The 13374-nt window shown below is 42.9% G+C and overlaps 1 protein-coding gene and 1 long non-coding RNA gene across 14 annotated transcripts in view; one reads left to right on the plus strand and one right to left on the minus strand.

The window, feature by feature from the left end:
• The window catches only part of ATP10B (ATPase phospholipid transporting 10B (putative)), a 391956-nt gene that overhangs the window by 216146 nt on the left and 162436 nt on the right, over positions 1-13374 (plus strand). For all 9 annotated transcript variants that reach the window (XM_027606553.2, XM_027606554.2, XM_027606555.2 and 6 more), the window contains 5 exons: positions 162-353; positions 1822-2422; positions 5068-5177; positions 7149-7275; positions 10180-10364. In XM_027606553.2, coding sequence (XP_027462354.2) covers positions 162-353; positions 1822-2422; positions 5068-5177; positions 7149-7275; positions 10180-10364 — 1215 coding nt within the window. The remainder of the gene's footprint in view (positions 1-161; positions 354-1821; positions 2423-5067; positions 5178-7148; positions 7276-10179; positions 10365-13374) is intronic.
• The window catches only part of LOC113929573, a 153356-nt gene continuing 147105 nt past the window's right edge, over positions 7124-13374 (minus strand). For 4 of the 5 annotated variants that reach the window (XR_003522243.1, XR_003522246.1, XR_003522245.1 and 1 more), the window contains one exon: positions 12810-13098. This is a non-coding gene — a long non-coding RNA (uncharacterized LOC113929573). Of the gene's footprint in view, positions 7251-8921; positions 8997-12809; positions 13099-13374 lie in introns of those variants that run through there. The other variant, XR_003522247.1, reaches the window with a different exon arrangement.

A 13374-nucleotide genomic window follows, 5' to 3' on the forward strand; every position in this document is an offset into this window, starting at 1 on the left:
AAGAATGCATTGACCAGGCCTGTGGGAGAAGGAGATGTGCTGGAAGCATGACTTCAGGAAAGACTGTATCATCCTTTCCCCAGGTGTGCAAAGAATCTGCTTGAGGGCCCTTCCTCCCCAGTCCCTTCAGGAAAGATTCTCATCCAGCCTTTCTTTCTCAGGAAAAAGATGTGACTCCAGATAAAAATCTACTGCCCAAAGTGCAAGATGCTGCCCTGTGGCTGGAGACCTTGTCAGACTCCAAACCTGCCAAATCTTCCCCCTCCACCACCTCCTCCATTGCTGACTTCTTCCTTGCTCTAACCATCTGCAACTCTGTCATGGTCTCCACAACCACAGAGCCCAGGCAGAGGGTAAGGATCACTGGGGGTGGGTGGTGGGATGGATGGGAGGAGAGCTAGGGCAAGGGGTAAAGCCCCGAACAGAGAGATAAGACACTTGAGCCCGTCACGGCATCACCATTCTATCACTGTGAGACTTTCTTATTTTGTCTGGGCCTCAGTTTCCTCATTTTTTAAATAAAATGGAAGAAGTTATATATGAGCTTTCTATGTAGCTTTCAAATTCTGTATCTGTCTATAGGGTAGATATCAAGAGTTAATATTTACTAAGCACTTGTTATGTGTCAGGCTCCATGCTAAACACATCACCTGCATTACCATTTAATCACAACCCCAAAACCCTAGGATTTATGTCCTTGGATTTCACAAGTGAAGACACAGTGGCTCAGAGAGTTTGAACAACTTAACAAAGGATATATGGTTAATACACAGCAGAACCATCTGTACAACTCCATAATAATATCATGTTATACTGGTCTCTGCTTTTATGTGAGGGCAAAATAATAATAATAATAATTAACACCATGGGTGAAGTTCTGCCAATTTAGAAATAATGCAGCTGGATAGCCATTTATAGAAGTTTATACTCTGAATCATTTTTCAGTACTAAAGATAGATTGATCTTCAATTATCTACAAACTCTCACCCAAGCTTCCTTATGAGTGACTGATGAGAATAATTGAGTGTTATAAGTGGTGGCTATGAAATCAGGAAAAAGAAGGTTCACCCAGGTACAAAACCAGAGCCTCCCATTATTATACCTTGATCCCAAACCACTCTGAACAGTCATTCCAGCCACTGAAAACTCACCAAGCTATCAAAAATTTTTAGGCAGGTTTGGGAAGTAGGAAATGTTATCTGAGAAATTAACTCTATTTTCAAGAAAGGAAGAAGTACAATTTGGGAAGAACAGCATCCAACTTCAATTTTCAAATTAATGGGGATACGTAAGCTGGCAGGTAGCTCAGGAGTTCAATCTCTGGAGCCAGGCAGCCCCAGATTTGAGTGCAGCTCTATTACCTACACATTGGGGGTCATGGCCAATTTATTTAACCTCTTTGTGCCTTGGTTTCCTCATCCAGAAGTTGGGATAACATAGCATCCCCTAGAGTTGCTAGGGAGGGTGAGATGAGATGCTGAATGCAAGGATAAAGCAAACAAACCATGGTAAGGACCCAGATAATGTGAACCCTTAATATGGGTCTGGCTTTTGTCTCCTTTCTTTCCTTTGTCCATGACCAGAGCAGGATGGTAAAATTGAGCATTACCAATCCCTAGAATGTCAGGGCTGGAAAGAACTATCTAGCCTAATTCCTTCATGCTATAGGTAAGTGAGCTGAGGCTCACAGAAGAGAGAAGACTTGTCCATCATCACTGAAACCCCTTTATTACAAAATGACCTTCATATTCTTCCATAAAACAGCTGATATTTTTTCCAACACTGAGAGTTAATGTTCCACTTCCCTTCTTTGACCACAAGGTCACCATGTCACCTTCGACCAAGGCTCTGGGGACGTCCCTGGAGAAGATTCAGCAGCTCTTCCACAGATTGAAGCTTTTGAACCTCAGCCAGTCATTCTCGTCTACTGCGCCCTCTGACACTGACCTAGGGGAGAGTCTGGGGGACAATATGCCTACCACAGACTCAGAAGAGAGAGATGATGCATCTGTGTACAGTGGAGGCTACTCCACCGACGGTGGCTACAGGAATAGCACATGCGACCAGGGCAACATCCAGGGGTCTGGATTGGATGCTTCCTTGGAGGAGGTGCTGGAGGCCCCAGCTCTAGGCCTCGCAAGCCCTGAACTCTATTATGAGGCTGAGAGCCCTGATGAGGCAGCCCTGGTGCATGCTGCCCATGCCTACAGCTTCACACTGATGTCCCGGACACCTGAGCAGGTGACTGTGCGCTTGCCCCAGGGCATCTGCCTTACCTTCGATGTCCTCTGCACCCTGGGCTTTGACTCTGTCAGGAAAAGAATGTCCGTGGTTGTGAGGCACCCACTGACGGGTGAAATCATCATCTACACCAAGGGCGCAGACTCGGTTATCATGGACCTGCTGGAAGACCCGGCGTGTGGTGAGTCCCACCTCACCAGGGCTCTAGGAAGAGGGTTCCTTGGTTTAAGAGGCAGCACAGAACAGTAATAAGGAGCTTGAGTTATAGTGTCACCTAGTCCAGCAGATCCTAATATGAACAGAGGCAACAGATGCTTTCCTCAAAGCAGGTTCTTTTTTTTTTTTTAGTTTTCTTTAAAGATTTTATTTATTTATTTATTTGAGAGAGCGAGAATGAGAAAGAGAGAGAGCACATGAGAGGGGGAAGGGTCAGAGGGAGAAGCAGACTCCCCGCTGAGCAGGGAACCCGATGCGGGACTCGATCCCGGGACTCCAGGATCATGACCTGAGCCGAAGGCAGTCGCTTAACCGACTGAGCCACCCAGGCGCCCCCTCAAAGCAGGTTCTTTAAATCATGCTGCATTCTGCATCTCCTTGCCCTGGAGAATTACAGTGCTCATGAGCTTATTAAAGACTTAGGACAGTCTTACACTGGAGAAACCTCTTTAACTTTATCCCAATTTCTGGTTTTTCAAACTCAGTTAAACACAGATTATCCATATACAATTTTTTTTCTGCTGTGACACCCATTAACATACCCTAGAACATACTGCGGTCCTAACTCTTAGTTTTGGAGAGAAGCCAGCTGAACCCAGAAAGGGAAGTGACTTAAGAGAGGTACACAGCTAACCAGTGGTAAATCCTAGGCCCAGGTATTGTGAATCCCAGTTCAGAGCTTTTTCCAAGCCACCAGAATTCTGTACCAGGCTCAGTTTTCTCTGGGAAGCCTCAGGTGTGCCTCTTTATCATCCTTTTCCCCAGCCTCCCCCAAATGGATTTTCAAAAACTTGAGCCAAGCCAGAAAAATGTTCCAAAGTCCCTACATATCAGGGTCCAATTTTGGAGCAGCATGAATTAGTGTGCAGCCATTTCCTGATTGCTAACAAGAAGAAGTTATGGGGCTATGATTCTCCCAGGATAGTAGATTCCAGCCAAGCTTTAGAATTGCCCAGGCAGCCCTGTGCCTCCTGTATTATCAGCTATGGATCAAAGCCAAGAGGTTCATGGGGATTGATGAGTGTTTAGAATGGGAAGAGAACTAATTCGGTCCCCTCATCCCCAGACTCTGGCAGACAAGTGAGTTCAGTGTTTCTGAGTCAAGGGAACCACGGCACTCTATCCCTGGGCAACAGCCATCAAAGCTCCCCTGGAGATGTTTTGGTTTTGTTTCTTGTTTTGTTTTGTTCCTCACCTGATTCCAAAATGGATTAGAGATGCTTCCAATAAAAGACGCATACACAATATTACTATAAGAATTGAGAATCAAAGCTTTGAAAAGGAGAGAAGAAAATAACCCTAGGTGTAATATATTTACAGTGTTTGAACATTCAATTTGACCCTGAGGTTCCTGGTAGGCTGAGCAAAAAAGCAACTCCAAGGCACACAGGTAGAAGGCAAAAGGGACTCATCTCAGGGAGGTAATGTCTTTGAAAATAAAATATTGTAGATAGTGCTCAATGAGACAATAGTGCTCAATAAGCACAAAGAGTGTGCTTAATGCACCAGGGAAAAAGTAGTATCTGAAAAATGAGATAATCTTTAAAAGGATTTTTATATTGCATAGAAACAGCCTTGGAATAGCATCATGGGAAAAATCAGAGATTTGTTGGACTTCCTTATATTTATTTTACTGTAAGGAATTGTATGTTTAGTTTTGCATTATATGGAGGGAATAGATGAGGTGCACAAAACCTGCTTACTACCTAGGGCCTCTAAAGATTACAGTCCAGCCCTGGTAAAGAAGGATTTGGAAGGCTTTTCCCAGCTCAGCTTTACACAATGCCACATCTGATCAGTGATATCTGTGACATCTTAAGTAAAGGAGGTAGGGATGGCATCAATCCTGCCCCATACCCACCAACCCAGGCTGAAAAATTCTTTTTATCTGATACATAAAAAGTACTGGGTTTTCAGGAGGAAAAGATAAAAGAAAACACATCAGACTTCATAAAGGGAACTTTGAGCAACAGGATGAAATATTTTTTCATGCTAGATTTATAGGAAATGCAAAAAATACTTTTTCTAGGGCCAATTTCCTATTATAGAAAGAAAGCCTAACTCAAAAAACCCAATGTGATGAAGAACTTAGCAATGAGATTCAGATCTATGGCTATCCATGGTTGGTATAAAGACTGAAGTAGATGACAGAGGGGATCATGGATGGTATGTCTAAGACTTAGCAAACAGTTGATCACCCAGGGCTAAACTAGCTACATGGAAAACACCTGAGGTAACAACAAAGATTCAGACTTCTGTCCCCTGATTCAGCAGGGCTTCAACTGGACCTGGGAACCTCTATTATTTGTGTAAGTTCCCAGGTGATTCTGATGCAAACACATATTTGGGAACAATACCTAAGACAACCCACCATCCCTAAATAGGACTTTTCTCAGCCAAGCTTTTGATGATCAGATATAGAAAGCAGAGAATTTAATGATTCCTGGAGTTATCATGGGACATCATGGGACATCATGACAACGAAGAGAGATCTTCCATATTTCTGGGGTGGGCTATAAGGGGATTCTTCCTCACTCTTACAGAGTGTTAGAAACAAGGATCCCCAAGCATTTGTACATGACCTCATGGGAAACAATAACTCTTTGACAGTAACTGACACGGATGTGGAAAAGAAGATGAGGAAAATCCGAGCCAGGACCCAGAAGCATCTAGACTTGTATGCAAGAGATGGCCTTCGAACACTGTGCATCGCTAAGAAGGTAAAAATAAATTCCTTCTTTAGTAGCTATAAGGCCTCAACCCTGAATCCGTCTTTTCTATTTCTTCTTAGAAGACCATTAATATTGGTTGTTTTAATATTTTCAAAATTAGCCATTCTGACTCACCACAAAGACCCAGGATTTTGATAATTATGCTGCAACAGAACTCTGAATGGCAAGGTTCCATATCAGTGTGGCTTTGTTGTTTCCTGTTTTTCACTATATATACATATAATTGGTAACCCATAACTCATAAAATAATTTTTAAAGTCATAATTTTACCTTCAAAGTAGCCTTTTTAAATTTTGCATTATTTGCCTCGATTTGAAATTTGGGAGATACTATGTGATCACATAAAAATCTAGATTTCTGGTTTCTTTTAAAAACTGAGAGGATCTGATGAACAGGTCTCCATTCTTGAACAGCAGCTAATAGCTAGAGCCTTGTAGTAGCTGATCACTTTGATGAAGGGTATATTCTCCTATGTTCTGCAACTGGTCACAGGCCCTACCTTCCCCATTGCCTTGCCCTTGGCCCAGCTATAGTCATGTAATTACCCACCTCTCACCCTACAGACCTTTGACTTTGCAGACCCTGAAAGGGAGGCAGGCAAAGAGATATGAATCCCAGAGTAGGGGTATCTAATAAGGCACCTAAAATCAGATAGGGGAGCTATGGTGACATGCATTTCTAGATGACTAAAAGTGGTTTCTTCTCTATAAATCCCCAGAGCTCTTCATCTCTTTTATGATGCTTAGTGCAACAAAATTTAAGAACACCCACTTTAAATTCAGACCTACCTGGGTACAAGTCCCAATCTCACCATTTACCTGTTTTGTGACCTTGGGAAAGTTTCTTCACCTTCTCTGAGTTTGGGATTTTCTTATCTGTAAAATGGCACTAATTCTCCCTACCTCATAGAGTTATCATGGAGATTGAATAAAGTAACACATATGCAGTACCTGAGACAGTGACCAGTGCTTACTATCCATAGATTGTGAGTATATCCTTACCACCTTCTATTTTCCATTGAAATTATTTGTGCCTATTTTGCCTCCTCTAATAAGATTATGAATTCCTCAAGAGCAAAGGCCTACCTGTGTCCCCTTGGTTTTCCCCATAGTGCCATGTGCAGAAGGAAAAGCAAGGAATATTTGATTGTTGGACAAAAGAATCATTTATTGCTATAAGAGATATTTATTGCTATAAGGATGCCAACAGAGGGGTCTAAATGTGCTATGGACTCCAAGGGAGGAAGATATGCCCTCCAGTCAGATTATTCCAGCTATTGGATACATCCAATAGCTGGTGGAATAGTCTACCAGGCTATACAAGATCTGACTGCTGCCTACCTTCCCAGGCTCATTGCTGCCTCTTCTCTATCTGGTTCTCCATCCTTTAGCCAACTGGTGTATTCAAGTGAACAGAAAGAAAGCTGAGTTCATTGCTGTTTCATGGCCTTTGCATTTGTCCCTCTCCATGACTGACCCCTTCCCATCATTGGATCTCAACTTGCATGTCACTTTGTCTAAGAGAACTGAAGATCCAAATGAAATAACCCCACAGCTTCCCCCCCATCTAGTCACACTCCATCATGTCACCTTCTTTGTTTTCTGTAAAGAACCTCTTAAAATTATCTGTCCTTTTAAATAATTTACTTGGATTAATGTCTCTCACCCTCCACTAGCACATAAGCCCAGCCATGAAGGGATCTTGTCCATCTTGATCACTGCTATACTCCAGTGCCTAGAGCACAGCAGGGGCTCAATGGTGATAATGGAACATGAGGATCAATATTTCATTGATTCTTGCATTCACAAAAAATCATTGAGGAGAAATAATTGTGTAGGGTATTGTAATTCCTACATCTAATTGTATAGGGAAGCTCAAACAAGCCAATAGGATGCCCAGCATATAAAAACGGGGTGGGATTCACCCTACATTGGGAAAGAGCCTCTTCCTGTCCTGCAGGTCATAACCGAAGACGACTTCCGGCGATGGGTCAGTTTCCGGTGTGAGGCGGAGGCATCCCTCGACAACCGAGATGACCTTCTGATGGAGACCGCACAGCATCTAGAGAATCAACTCACTTTACTCGGTAGCTAAAAATAAGTCATCACTAAATTAAAAAAAATAAAATAAAAAGGAATGCTACAAGCTGTAGAGGGAATTCTTGGCCCTGACTCTGACACTGCTGCAGATGTGTCTCAATTAATAGCCTTCCCTGGAGTGCCCTTCCAGGTATTTGTCAAAAATGGTGGGGATATCCAATCCAGACTCCACAAGCCACTTTCTGAGGACGCCCAGGAGCATTCCCACACTTACTGCCAGATGAAGCCTGGGAGCTTGGTTACTTCTCCATTTATGCAAATGTTTATTGAGCACCTACTATGTGCCAAGTAGCATGCTAGCCATTGGGACAAGGGAACAAGAGCCATAGGCCCTATCCTCTCAGAGCTCAATCTAGCAAGGAAATTGGATGATTAAACAAGGAATTTCAACCAAATGTGATGAGGGCTGGGCTGGGAGATTTATCTGGTGGTATAGGAGCAAAAGTAGAAGTTGCCAACCTAGACTGGGGCCAAGAAGAGTGCTGGAAGGCAGGAACTGAGCAGAGCAGAGGAGCTGGTCAGGCAAAGGAAAGAGTTTTCAGGCAGAGGAAGGGGCCTGAAAGAAGAGCTAGATGTGAGACAGCCTGGACAGGCTAGAAACCCCAAGGTCTGCCGTGGCTGGACCACAGAGTATGGGAGAGAAAGCTCAGTGTGACCCAGGTTATGAAGGACACATAAATCATATGCTAATGGTTTAGAGAGAAGGGAGTAAAAGCAGCGACAGACTCATGCTTTACAAAAAACTGCTGCTGTATGGGAGTTTGATTGATACACTGAGGTAAAGATGAGAAGCAGGGAGACCAGCTAAGAGATAGTCTTATGTTTCTGTGGGAGGTAAAGCATTACCCAGGGGAAAGGAGGAGGCTTTGTTTATCAGGGTTAATCACCTCAGAGCTGGGAGAAAGATCTGGAAAAGGCAACATCTGATGCATGCATGTGCTGACCACATGGTTAAAGCCTTCTTTCATCTTGGGCAGCAATGCCGAGCTGGGGATGAGGGCCAAATCCTGGTCTTGTGCTGTGTGCTCAGGGACCCATCCCCTCACCTCCCTGAGCCCTAGCTTCTCCTCCATATAAATCAGACTGCTCCAAGCTCTCAGAGAGGCAGGGGTGCAAGGGGAAAGAACCAAGATTGCTGTAAGACAGTGATGCCTTTACATATTAAAGGTAGCAGCAAGATTTGGCAGGAAGGGTGGCAAACAGGGGGAGACCTGATCCCCACCTCCTTCAGCCTTTTCTTTTCCTGTGTTTTGACTCCAGGGCCTTTGCCTGCTGCCTCCCAAAGCCTCTCTGAAAGCTGGCCATGAGAACTTATTTTAACAGGAACCAGAAGGTAGCCAGGTCAGACAGCTCTATCCACACACAAGACTACAGAATGTTATCCCATTAGGGCACCTGACTCCCTCCTCACCCCCCTGAGGTTGCTTTTGTTTCAGCGAGCCCTTTGGTCTCAGTAAGAAGTACTCCTCAGCTGGTTCTGCATGAAAGAGAACATGCTTGTCAGGATCTGTTGGCTTTCCTTTCCGGGAAAGACTTTCACAACCTTTCTGTTTCATTTTTTCTTTCACACAAATAAATGTGTTTTTTCCTCAACTCTGCTTCCCTGTAATATAAATCAGCTTCAGAATCTCACCTTCCAGGTTAACCCTTGGAGGGAAAGACAAGGACTGAACCATCATTTTTCATGGGGTTGTTTGAGCATTTGGACCTGCAATACAAAAGAGGCACATTTTGGGATAGAGTCATTATTTTTGTTCCCTCAAGGTGGCTTGGGGAGGAGAGGATTGGGGCTGGGAAGAGATTTCATCTTACCACCAAGAATCTGCCATGCCACTAAAGCTGCGATGCATTCACACTAGGTCCCACACTATGAAATGATCTTTTCAATATGCATCCAGTGTAACTGCTTTGCCAGCCTATTGTCACTAGGGATTATTGAAAGAAATGAAATGCCTTGCTCCTGCCCAGAGTAAAATGGGTAGCCATTAGTCTGTGGTCTGAAGTGAATCTCAACTTAAATGCAGATTAATTTATGTTTAATCACTTAGCAACTATTGGATATTTGGGCATATATTCATCAGGGTTGGTGCAAAGCTTGAGATCATTCAAAAATTATGGAGTCTGCATATTTAATTCTAAGAATATTATCAAAAACCTGAGTCCCTATTCTGCCATGAGCTGTTACAGAGCAAAGTCTCTCCACTTCTCTCCATTTCCTTGCTGCTAGACCCACCCAGGCTACTCCTCCACACCCCTCCTCAGCCTCTAATCTCATCCTGCTTCCCCCAATCTCCAGTCCTTCTCTAGAATGATCTTCTTAAAACTCAAAACTGATCCTGTCACTCTCCTTAACTTCCCTTAATAGCTTTCTTATCTACCAAATAATTCTGAAATCCTGTAACGCCCTCACAAGGCTCTGCATGATCCAGCAGCCTTACCTCCCTTCCTGGCCCAATCTTTCACCACCCTCTGCCTCCCTTTCTGTGCCTTCTTCTACTCTGACCTCTGGGTCTTCATACATGCTCATCCCTCTACCTGGAATTCTCTTCCTTTACCACTTCTTGGCCTTATCGTCCAGGTCTGAGCTCAAATGGCACTTCCTAACAAGATTGTCCCTGATTTTCTAGATGAAGTTCAGGTCTCCTAGTATATGTTCACCTGGCACCCTGGGCTTTTCTTCTCCTATAGTTCAGTTATAAATCCTTTTTCAACAAGCTTTTGAACTGCAAGAGGGTAGAGACAGGCTCCTTTTCACTGCTATATCCTGGGTGCTTAGGACAGCCTAGAACATGGGAGATAGTTAATAATCACTATCTGGCTTGATGGGGCTTTAGAGATCTTAAGCAGTTTTTCACTCTAATTATAAGCTCTGGTGTCTTTGATCACTCCAGGAGCCACTGGGATTGAAGATCGGCTACAAGAAGGGGTTCCAGATACAATCGCCGCTCTGCGGGAGGCTGGGATCCAGCTCTGGGTCTTGACTGGAGATAAGCAGGAGACAGCAGTCAATATCGCCTATTCCTGCAGACTGTTAGATCAGACTGACACTGTTTACTCCATTAATACAGAAAGTCAGGTGAGGCCAAAGTAGGGACCAGATGTCCAAGTGCAAAACAGCCCCTAGGCCAACAAGAGATAGACTTATGGGTGGGATTTGGGTACACAGGGAAGCACCCCTACCCCTGGAATATCACTGAACCTTGGAGCTCAGAGGTCCCCAGAAGTCATCCACCTTATCCCCATGCATCATTGACCAGTTTGATTATATTACATTTAAGTAGTACATGTTAGAAAGTTTTGATCTTCCAAATTCCATCCTTGGCCCAATCTCCGCATTTTACAAATGAGGAAACTAAAGACCCTTGAGACTAAGTCACTTGCCCAGGGTCACCCTGGTAGTTTCTAACAGAACTAAATCTATAACACTGTCCTCCTGCCAGGCCAGTGCATCTGCATTATACCACATTATTTTTTCACAGAACCCCAGTTGTTAGTTTCTTATACTTTGGATTAACTCTCCCATTGACAAAGCCCCATTTAAGTTAATTAAAATGATTCTGAGTTTAAAATTTCAGCTCCAATTTATATGTCAAATTGGTTTGCCACAGAATAAAACCTGAAGGGAATTATTCATGAGACCAGTATGTTTTGATGGGATGAGAGAGAGAGAAAGAGAAAGGGAGAAGCAGAGTCCTAAAACTGCAGTTTTCAACCCCCAGTAGGTTGTGGGTGGCAGGGGATGGGGTTTGGAGAGAGGACTGTGTAAAGTCTGAGGAAGAGTATTCAAAGTTATAATACAATTGTATATTTAGGAGAAAAAAATCTATTTTCATAATGCAAACTGAAGAAAGTGAAGTTCCAACATCTTGGCTGATGAATATGGGAAGTAGGCATTGAGATGTATGCTCCCACCAAAAGGAAACAAGCAGGAAAAGCACCGTATTGGAGGGTGGTGGGAGGAGGTCCCTGGGAGACCTAGGCGTACCATGGGGAAAAGGATGGAGAAGAGGGAAGAAGACAGGAAAGAACAGCACAGAAAAAGGAGGCAGGGAAGATGCTGGAAACTCGCTCTTTCAGTTTTGCTTAAGACTGATTGGACCCAGAATAGAAGTTTAGGAGGTTTAAATCTGGTTTTTATTCCATAAAGAATCCACATACACATATTTTTTTTAAAAAGTAGTGTATACTATGAATAGTGCCTGAGGCCCTTTATAAGAATTGGAAAAATCACTTTCTTGTCCAGGGCACAGATTATGTTATGATTAGATTAAACCCCAGTGAATTTTCAAAATGAAAATAATCTTGGGAAATCTTTGGCATTAATATTATGCTTAGGAAAGAAAGTAATTTGCTGCTTGCTTGAGTTCTTGATCGCTGTAATAACGTTGATATCTGCCTGCCCCGCTTGCAATGGAAATTCTATTTGCAATGATTATTTCACTCCAGGTGATTCCAGAAGGAGGACATGGGAAAACTTCTGAGTCAGTCAGCCCAAGAGGGATAGAGTGGGCTTTTGTGGTTTCTGTTAAATGCAATGCATTTCTCTAGGAAGCTGAAGATGTTTAGCAATTAATTAGCCAACGTTCCTAAGGAACAGTGGGTCACATTTCATGTTTTGTTCAGTCACTTTTGACTCATTTAAAGCTGTCTGGGACCTTCTCAGATGGTATTTGAAAGTTAGGTCCTGTCCACACCCTGAGCCCACTAAACCTCTAAGATTAGTCTTTCTCACCCCCTTACCAGGGAAAAAGTGGTGGCTTCATGGGTATTTTAAGCCAGAAACTGGGAAAATCCATTCCAAATCTCTGATTTACTTAAACCCCAGTTTAATGTAATTATGTATTCAGTGAATATTTCCTCCAAGGGTTTTAATCTGCCTAACTCATTATAAATTAATATAGGCCTACTGTTTCTTTGTTATGTACCTTAAAGCTATAAGCAGGTCTCTAGACCTCAGAGTTCACATCCATAAAATGAGAGAATTACTAACCCATCACTGAAAGGGCTGGTCTGTCAAGGAATTTAGAAGAGACTAAAGTATTAGATAGAAACTAATAACAGTAATGATTATTATCGTTATTAGTAACATATATTGAAAACTTAATATGGTCCAGGTACCATACCTCCCTAAACTTCACCCTCCTTATATGTAAAATAGGGATTAGAAAGATTTCAGAGGCTATTGGGAGGATTAAATAAGATCACAGAAAAACAATACTTAATAACACAATATTTGTGTTAGTTAAGAAAGTACTCCAAAAGACGAACCATTAGAGACGATGGACTCTGAAAAACAAACTGAGGGTTCTAGAGGGGAGGGGGGTGGGGGGATGGGTTAGCCTGGTGACGGGTATTAAAGAGGGCACATTCTGCGTGGAGCACTGGGTGTTATGCACAAACAATCAATCATGGAACACTACATCAAAAACTAATGATGTAATGTATGGTGATTAACATAACAATAAAAAAATTATTTAAAAAAAGACTTTAAAAAAGAAAGTACTCCAAAATTTAACGACTGCAAACAACCAACATTTATTATCCCACAGTTTCTGTGGGTTAGGAGTCCAGGGGCAGCTTAGCTGGGTACCTCTGGTTCAAGGTCTTTCTGGAGGCTGCAGTGAAGCTGTCAGTCACGGCTGTGGGCTCATCTGAAGGTTCAACAGGTGGGTTGTTTGGGCATGGAGAGAAGGCCTTCTTCCAAGCTCACAGATATGATTGCTGGAAAACTTCAATTCCTCACTACATGGGCCTCTCCATAGAGCAGCTTCCTTACAACATGGCAGCTGCTTTCCCCCACAGCAAGCCATCTAAGAGAGAGGAAAAAGAGTGCCAAATTGGAACTCATAGTCTTTGTATAAGCTAATCTGGGAAGTGACATCCCATCACTTTTGCAAAATTCTCTACATTAGAAAGGAATGTCTAGATGTGGCTCACACTCAAGGGAAATGATTACACACGGGCATGCATCCCAAGAGAGCAGGGATCATTGAGAACCATCTTAAAGGCTCCCTACCACAATACCTGGCATATGCTAAAGGTTAAATGAATGGTAACTATTGTGGTTATTATATCACACTTTGAAA

The sequence above is a fragment of the Zalophus californianus genome, chromosome 5 (assembly GCF_009762305.2).
Source record: "Zalophus californianus isolate mZalCal1 chromosome 5, mZalCal1.pri.v2, whole genome shotgun sequence".
Lineage (NCBI taxonomy): Eukaryota > Metazoa > Chordata > Mammalia > Carnivora > Otariidae > Zalophus > Zalophus californianus.